Source organism: Punica granatum, chromosome 4 (genome assembly GCF_007655135.1).
Source record: "Punica granatum isolate Tunisia-2019 chromosome 4, ASM765513v2, whole genome shotgun sequence".
NCBI lineage: Eukaryota > Viridiplantae > Streptophyta > Magnoliopsida > Myrtales > Lythraceae > Punica > Punica granatum.
In genome coordinates this window covers 11,883,079-11,891,688 of record NC_045130.1, presented here as the reverse complement: position 1 = coordinate 11,891,688, position 8,610 = coordinate 11,883,079, and the positions used below count along the sequence as shown (strand labels likewise).

At 42.8% G+C, this 8,610-nt stretch overlaps 2 protein-coding genes and 1 long non-coding RNA gene across 5 annotated transcripts; 1 reads left to right on the top strand and 2 right to left on the bottom strand.

Moving 5' to 3' along the window:
* Positions 1–458: 458 nt before the first annotated feature.
* On the bottom strand, positions 459–1,864 carry LOC116202653. Its single transcript, XR_004156111.1, has 2 exons — positions 1,173–1,864; positions 459–979 (listed from the first exon to the last, which is right to left on the bottom strand). It is a non-coding gene; the product is annotated as an uncharacterized LOC116202653 (long non-coding RNA).
* A 2,749-nt stretch (positions 1,865–4,613) lies between these two features.
* LOC116206140 lies at positions 4,614–5,530 on the top strand. The gene is made up of 2 exons (XM_031538916.1): positions 4,614–4,769; positions 4,869–5,530. Exons 1-2 carry the CDS (start codon positions 4,732–4,734, stop codon positions 5,374–5,376), a joined length of 546 nt encoding a protein of 181 aa, XP_031394776.1. The 5' UTR covers positions 4,614–4,731; the 3' UTR covers positions 5,377–5,530.
* A 22-nt stretch (positions 5,531–5,552) lies between these two features.
* LOC116206139 (growth-regulating factor 9) lies at positions 5,553–8,372 on the bottom strand. Of its 3 annotated transcripts, XM_031538914.1 has the most exons (4): positions 8,209–8,365; positions 7,651–8,125; positions 6,805–7,338; positions 5,553–6,320 (listed from the first exon to the last, which is right to left on the bottom strand). In XM_031538914.1, the coding sequence occupies exons 2-4, from the start codon at positions 8,081–8,083 to the stop codon at positions 5,944–5,946; spliced, it is 1,344 nt and encodes a 447-aa protein (XP_031394774.1). In that variant the 5' UTR covers positions 8,084–8,125; positions 8,209–8,365; the 3' UTR covers positions 5,553–5,943. The 3 variants fall into 3 exon arrangements, with proteins under 3 accessions (XP_031394774.1, XP_031394775.1, XP_031394772.1); XM_031538915.1 differs by having other exon boundaries at positions 5,553–6,314; positions 7,651–8,372; XM_031538912.1 differs by having other exon boundaries at positions 7,651–8,369.
* Positions 8,373–8,610: the final 238 nt, after the last annotated feature.

The window sequence follows — 8,610 nt, the reverse complement described above, 5'->3', positions numbered from 1 at the left end:
AAACCATGAACCGAGGGACCAGCTGAGATAAGAGTTCCATTAGGATCTAGCAGCACAACTGTGCATCCCGAGTTTTGCCCACATTATTTATCGCCCCTGCTGTTATATGAAGGGAAATGTATGCTATATTGTTCACTTCATTGATGTATACTGTAAAAACAAATAGTGATAAAAAAAGACTTTATTCAGTTTTAGGGCAAAGCAGCTCATGGTACCTTTCTTATCAAACAACACAAAACTAGCGGACGCTTCCATCAAACTAAGATGGTCAGATTGACCATTGATATGCAAGGAAACCTTTACTAGACCATTTTTTGAGATTTCACTGTGCTCGTCATAGATCGAGATCAGATCAGTCTCAGATCCAGCCAAGCAACATCTCAAACCAACAGCAGCAAAATATTCACGAGCGGGATGCAGGTCTAACTAATAATAGCCCTAAAGAAGAGAATTCAGAATAGAAAATTTACATAGGCGTCTGATCTGTATTATTTTGGGTCTTTCTTAGGCCTTGTAATCATTATATGGTATCAATGAAGAGTAAACGCTGGAGTTCATCCAAAAAAATTTACATTGGCGAACCCAACTGCTTCATTTCCACAATCATAACGCTACAAAAAGCCTCCCTCGTATTAAGTTGGAAATGTAAATCCTCAAAATTGCATCTCTCAGTTTGCATGGACATTAAAAAAAAAAACGTACTTATTGGTGAGAGTCGCATTACCAGAACTGATCAGAAACAAGATGCCATTATCAGGACGGGTGCAATCATAGCCTTAATTTCGGTGAGCTCCAATGCATCATCAGCTATATGAAGACATCACTTACTCCAATGTTTTGTGAGATATCACTTGCTTCTGATGGGGGATTACATCCTTTTACTGCATCGCCACTTTTTCCCCATCGGTTCTTCTACACCTCTCCGGTTCCGGACTCATCCTATACATGTAATCAAGCGCCTCATGTCTGAAGCCTACAGCTGCATAACATTAGCTCCCGGTAAGTCGTATGATAGAGATCGCAATTTGTCAAAGAATACATTACAACAGCGGAGTAGCACTCCCCCACTAGACCACACCTCACAGTGATCACACTCTAGAAAACATGGAAGCAGAACGACATTTGAAAACGATCTAAAATCCTGAAACAGGGAAAACCCCAATTTCCCATACCTCACAAAACAGCGAAGAAACAAGCAGGAAAAGGGCTGGGACTTTCAGAGGCCTTCACGAGGTCTACGGTCCACGACGAGCCTCGCCGTGGGGTAAAGCGACCTCCTCCCATGGTCGCCCTGTTCTCGCAAGCCCAGGGCAAACCCCGGGTGCCCTCGAGGAGCCTCGTCCTGGTGAGGCTCGCGAGTTAGGGTTCTGACCGGCCCTCCTACCGGGCCGAATCTCCCGCGTGCCGGTCAGATTTGGTCACGGCGAAGCCAGATTTGACCTCGCCGTGCGGAGACAGGCCGGGAGAGGTCGATCAGAGGCTCGGGGAGGAGGTTGGGCGGCGACCGTCGGCGATGATGGTGGCTATGGTGGGTGGGAGCCATTCCGTGCTAATTTCAAGGCCCAACCGAAGATTTTGAATAAAAGCTTCAATTGGAATCCTCAAAAGTTCAATTCTCTGTCAGTTATTCTAATCCCCTCGATCGGAGCCAAACGGCTAGTGTAATGTCATTGGAGTGTATGCGAGATGATACAAATCGTCAAATGTTCGGGATTGACTCGATGAAAGTTCGAATTCCATTTAGATGGTCTGCTTGAACTAATTAAGTGATCTATTTGGATCGATTATACAGGAATTGTAGTGGAGTGCGACTTCGAAAACTTGCCCCATCCACTAAGAGAAAAAAAAAAATACAAGAAACACTCAAGCCGTGGGAAATCAACATCAATAATTTGATGGGGGAACAAGCATTTTGTCACCAAAATTCGATGTTGTTATGACTAGGCAATTATATTCGCATGTATATAATCGATATAGCAACTAACAACATGTGTAAAAGAAATGAAATTTACTAAACCATTTCGATCGAAGCATTTCCTACTAAATCAGAAGGGACTTCTGAAAATAGTCCATCATCGATTGGTTGGAGATCGGTCTGCTGGAGGGGCAGGAGTTCTCATCCCATCGTACATAGTAAAGCACCATAAAATATACCTACATTTATGAAGAACCACACGTGGAGGGAAACGCACGTCCACAGCATTATCTCGAACCCGAGCATTCCGAAAATCATTTCTGCATGCAGGAGAGTCCAGTGGGAGCTCAATCTCATGGACATTATTAGATGAGCGATAGTGTATAAGACTTCAATTGCATAGTAGATCAATTTAATTGCTCCAAACTCTTCAAATGAAATGAAGCATGACTCGTCAAAGATAGCCATCTATGAGTTGCCAATAATAAGAACATATAGGCAACCATTAGTACCTTGCGGAGGTTTCTCCCTAACTGCTGCCAAAGCTCGGTGCAACTGCAACCCGCCAACGAGACATTAGCAAATGATTTGTGAGATCAACTTCTTCTACGAGGAGAATGCATGGATTACAACATAGACTGAATTTGGAGCAGTTGAGCAAGGCAAGATTAAGTAGCATGTGAAAGCAGTAAGACTCGACTCTAAACTTGAGCACATGTAGGACTGCACGGAAGTCTCGTTGGCGAGAATCAAGCCCGAAACCATTCGGTTTCGAATGAAAATGGTATCATTATACCACACTTCTCTTCCTAAATTTGGAAATTTGCATATTTCCTAAGTCTTAGATGAATATATATATATGAAAGTAAAGATGATTAAAAAGTTAAATTGTATCGAGTTTTAATCCTTGTAAATGAATAAAATTCACGCTGTTAGAGTTTTACCTCTTAATGGGTCGATGTTGTTCAACTGAATTAGTCATGATCCAATTGAGTTTCCGAATACCAATGGTGATAAAAAAAAAGTTAAATTGGTAAGTTCCATATATACATATGGCACTGATTTTCCTGAAAAAAAAAAAACAAACAAAGAGGGTATAAGAAGCCACAACAACCATCATGGTTTTGGATTGGTAACTATGATTGGCATGATGATTTTTCATCAAGGGTTTTCTCCATATGGACCTAAACTTTTGTCTATGACCCAATGAACTATGGAGGCCTATGCATGCAAGGAAAGGCTCGGACTAATGGGCATGTTTATATATTTACATATGGAAGTTTCACAAAAAAAATCAAATGAGGTAATTCTAGTTGACAGATATATATGTGTGTGTATATATATATATATATAGATGAGATTCAAAGGATAAAATTCTTCAAAACTCCACTCGAAATTATAGTTCGTGAAAAATGGACAGGTGCATCATAACCGTGGTCTCTCTCTTTTTTTTTGTTTTCGATAAGTAAATTATGGGAGTCAGTCCTCTCGCAATTCCCGATGATTGAGCATTAATTGTTATTCTCTCTCCCAACAAGTGCATTTTTCTAAGTTCGAACTTGTGTTCTCCTCCTTACGATGATTAAAATTGCTTCCTATTCAGCCAACACTTTCCTGATGTATATAACTAACGTGAGTTGATTCGAACGGTTCAGCATTTATTCCCTTTAAGTAAGTTCTCAAGTTCAAGTCATGATGGAGAAAATCCACGCTAAGATAACATTATTTTTTAGTGAACCGACTCGACTGGACTGAATTAGTCGAAATCGAATTTTAAAATTTTAACTTTAACTTTAACTCTACTCACTGTACAACAAAAATCAACTCTTCAAAGTAAAAAAGGTGGAGCTCATATATAAATTCACATACACCTTCATTATATTCAATTTAATTTTTAATACTAAATTCTCTCAACTATTCATTACTTTTTCACGCTTTTTTTCATAATTCAACAAAATAATCATTACAACCCAATTAAAATCAAAACTCAACTCAACTCAACTCTAAAATCAAACACACTATTAAACTTCCGAATACTAAAATTCACTCCGAAAAAATTTCGTACGCATATTTTATAAGTATCTATCTTTACTATATTATATATATAATATATAAAGCCAAAACTTTTCTTTTAGTCTCACTTTTATCTTGCGTATTTGCATTTATCATTTTTTTTCTCAGCAAAATATTCATTGACGATAAAAATGGTGGAAACGGTCCATGAGGGTAAATTACAGAGAAAAAAAAGAAGAAGCAAATCTAGCGAGGAGAAAAATACATGTTACAGAAGCACACCAAATAAATGTAAATATAGTTGCGGCAAAGAAAAATACATGTTACTGATGGTAATTTTTAGTAATTTTAACTTTAACGAGATTGAAACGGTTTATTTGGCAAAATATCGTGCCCTCCCAAACCTTACAGGATTTTAACTAAAAATTTTCAAACTCCTTTATGTGACCCAAACGGATAAAATTCTTTAATTACCCTTTAAGATCTGGGATAGATAGAAATCCGTTTATGAAAAGTCCTTAACATTCCTTTGACCCTAGCAGGTCGCAGCCTGCAGTGCTGCTCTATCGAGTACGTTCCATTTTATTTTCTGCCTTTCTGTTCAAAGTCGAAGTATGATACGTGCCGCAGGAATTAATATTTTCATTTGAGAAAACTAGAAAGAAGAAAGAAACTACGAGGGGGTCCCACGGTACCGTCCTCTACATAATGCCCACGAGCTCTCCAAACGGCCCAAACGCGATTTTTCATATCAGCCAGTCCCCAAACTATAGTTAGTGGTTGGACAGGATCGCGAAATCAAAATGTCTCGTGCCAATTCTACCGATCGTCCGACCCTAAGGTATACACACTCGGTTGCCTCTTCAAGATGATCTCGATTGAACCGCGTCGTTTGATTATTATTTCATCTCAGTCGAGTTCTCTTTCCCCTTCTTTGCAGGCCAAGTGACCAGGCAACTGATCAGTTCTCCCAAACATTTAAAGAAGCTCTCGTCTACCCACTTCAATGGTTAGCGACTCTTGCTGGAGCTATGCATTTGTTCGCAAGAGATCAAGCAACTCGGGTCATGATGAGTCTGATTTTACTTTCGTACCTGGCCGCTTATTCATGGATAGTGCAGGGAGATCCCGACCCAGCATTTATCGACATCGTATTCAACTACGTTCTTCCCATACTGGGAGATCTGTTTTTCGGGTTAATTATCCACTCGATTCTCGCTTCCCCCTTCAAGTGGCCAATCATCGGCTTGTTTCCAATCATGATGATGGCAACAAACCCGCACCATTATCATCTTCGCGAGGGGATTATGTCTATTCTGAAAACAACACGTTATTCAGCGTTCAATTATTTCGTGCAGCTGGTTAGGAGTAAGGTGATGCTGCCCCGCGATGCAGTCGGGGCAACCCAAGCGAACCATGACCATGAATCGAGGGACCGGCCGACTTAAAAGTTCCATTGGGATCTAGCAGCGTAACTGTGCATCTCGAGTTTTGTCCTCAGTCTTTTTCACCCTGCTGTTATTTGAAGAGAAATATCTGTTGTACAAATAAGAGTGATAAAAGACTCTTCAGCTTTAATATGCAAGGAACCTTTCTTTACAATTTCATTGTGCTCTGCTCATAATAGATCGAAAACATATCAGATTCAGTCATGCAACATCTGAAATTAACAGCAGCAAAATATTCACGAGCCCAAAGAAGAGAATTCAGGACAGAAAAGTTACACTGGCCAACCCAACCACTTCATTCCTGCAATCAGAATGCTACAGGAAGGCTCCGTCGTTCTATATCGGAAACCTGAATCCTCGAAATAGCATCTCAGTTTGCATTGGACATTATAAACAGTTCAGTGAGAGTCGCACTACCAGTAATTGATTATAAACAAGATGCCACTGCCAGTGCCGGATCAATCATAACTTTAATTTCTATATATTCGAAAGTGGTTGTTGACAGACCTCAAAAGGTAAGGGTTTTAGAAGCTCCAAGGCATTACTATCCATATGAGGAGATATCACTTACTCACATGCAACAACGGTGGTTTCGCTGAGAGTTGTATCGCTGTCGCTGCTGCTGCTAGTACTACAACTCTTCTCATCCTTTTGACTAGCAGCAGGAGTTGAGATTGAAAGACTGGTGTTCAGATTTGCAGGATCTGAGCCGTTAGCCGCCATAGAAATCGTGAGAGGACCGCAGTCGATAACTGAGGCTCCTAATGGGCGAGCTTGTGGCAGCTTCTTTGAACCTCTGTGCATATGCTGCCAACAGTACTTCTGATCAGGAAGGACATCTCTATAGCACCGCCACTTTTTGCCGTCCGTTCTCCTGCACCTCTTCCTGTCGTGCTCAGGCTCCACCACAACTTTGGGTTGGAATGGGTTGGTGCGACCTGTGACTTGATAGTGAAAAAACAACAGGAGAACAAGCAATCGGCATATTTAGAAACCACATGTTGAAACTAGTTAAAGTTGAATAATTTTAATGCCTGAGGTTATAAATGATTTCCATTGGCGAGGTTGTGATCATATTATCTTATCATCAGCTAGGATCTTTGGAATCGGCGATAAGCCAGTGGAACATTGAACAACCAGAAAGGCCTGATGAATTACATTTCTTCCTATCATATTTCTCATGGAAAAATTACATCAAGATTTGCTGGTGAAAGGGAAAAAAAAGAAGAAGGGCAAATTCGCCATCTGAGCAAACAGGATTGAATTTGGAATTCCTCAGACATCTTCACGACATCATTGATCGCTTAAATAGGAGAGCTTGAGAGCCTTCCAATACGTAACTATCACTCGTAGAAAGGGCACTGGACACATAAAACTATTTTGATCTTAAGAAAGTGCCACTGCTGGGTCAAGAATCATGATAATTACCTTGAACTACGCTCTTAGGAGAGAACCTCAATCCGGAGAGCTCATTAGTTTTGATCCCATTGTTTATGCCAACCCCAGTTTTGAGCGACGGCGGACGGTGATCAGTGCAGTTTATGCCTGCAAACTTTCCATGATTGTTAAGGTCAGCTCTGTAGCTGCTACTGCTGTTCACAGCAGACACGGAAGTTCCGCAGCCATTGTTGTCATTTGGTGTGCTTTTGTTCTCGGTGGTGACCTCAGGCGAAACGCTGGTACCGAGTCGAAGACCGACAGTGATATCAGCTTTTAAGTGCCCAAGATCACGGTTCGTAGTCTTAGATGCCGTTCTTGTTTCAGAAGGAGAAGCAAATTTCGAAACTTCCACAGGCTTTCTTGAACGTCGACGGCCTCTGTTTATGTGCCGCTCGCAATACTTGCGATTGGGGATTACATCCTTCCTGCACCGCCACTTTTTCCCATCGGTTCTTCTACACCTCTCCGGTTCCGGACTCATCCTGTTCATGTAATCAAGCGCCTTACGCCCGAAGCCTACAGCTGCATAACACCAGTTGCCTGTAAGTCGTACCGTCGAGATTGCAATTTGTCGAAGAATGCATGATAGCAGCATTCAGTTTCCTCTCGCAACAAACCACATCTCACGTTCTAGAATTAATGGAAGTGTCATAATGTTGCTCCATTGTCCATCCTAGGATGTTCCATACGGAAAATCGAAGCAGAACGACAGCAAAAGCTCCTATTAATTAAACAACCTAAAATCCTATGCAGTATTATACCCAATTCCCATTTCTCATAGAATAGTAAGAGCAAGCAGGAAAAGAGCTGAAAGAGCAGAGAAGGTAGACTCACAGGTTGGGTGATGGCTCCACGGTACGCCATTACCAGGAAACAGAAAGCCACCAGCGTCGCTCTTCCAGCTCCGGAGGAGAAGGTGAGGAGGAACAGGAAGACGAGCGGCTAAGTACTTGTAGACGAGAAATTGATGATAAAGTTCACCCAACTGAGCATGCGTGAAGAACTCCCCAGCCTTTCCCCTCGCGGGGCTCCGTGCACTTTCGTCGGCGCCGATCCCGAGGCGGAGGCTCACGGACGGCCCAGATTCCTCGACGGTGTTCACCCCTCCAATCATCCCCGTCCAAAATCCCCTGCCTCCAGGCCACCCAGCCTTTGCTTCCAGTCCCGACGTATCAGACATTGCATCGTCGAGCTGATGACTGTTCCGCGTAAACAGAGACAGCTGACAGGCCGGAGAAGCGACCATTCGAAGAGGCCGTGCCTCCATGGTTCACATGAGCGAGCTTCGGGAACGACGGACAGAGAGAGTCTGAAGCTCAGAGCAGAGCAAACTGTGAAGTCATTTCAAATCAGAGGTCAGCCAAAGCAATGAATGACCGGAACAGAACAGACCTTCTGCGATGAGATGAGATGAGATCATGATGATCCTCGCTTTTCTCGTTTCCTCTTTCCGCCATGAGAGGGACAGAGGAGAGAGAGGGATTAAGGCGGTTGTCAGACACTCTGACAAGGCGCTTCCCCTTTCCCTTCCTTTCCGCTTGCAGCAGGTGAGGTGCCTTACTCCCTCATCAGACCATTATAAGCCACGAACAAGCCCCACGCTCGGATCGACCGCGCGTGCGGGTAACGGACCCTCAGGTAGAGCTTCGGAGATGGGGGGCGTCAGCTTCACGCTCCCCTTTGTCGGAGGTGTGTGCCTGTCCTGCGGATACAAGTGGCGATGGGTGACACTGCAGCGCCTTTGTCTTGTGGGGCCCGAGGATGCTCTCGGGTCATGTGAAGGGAGTCGGACCC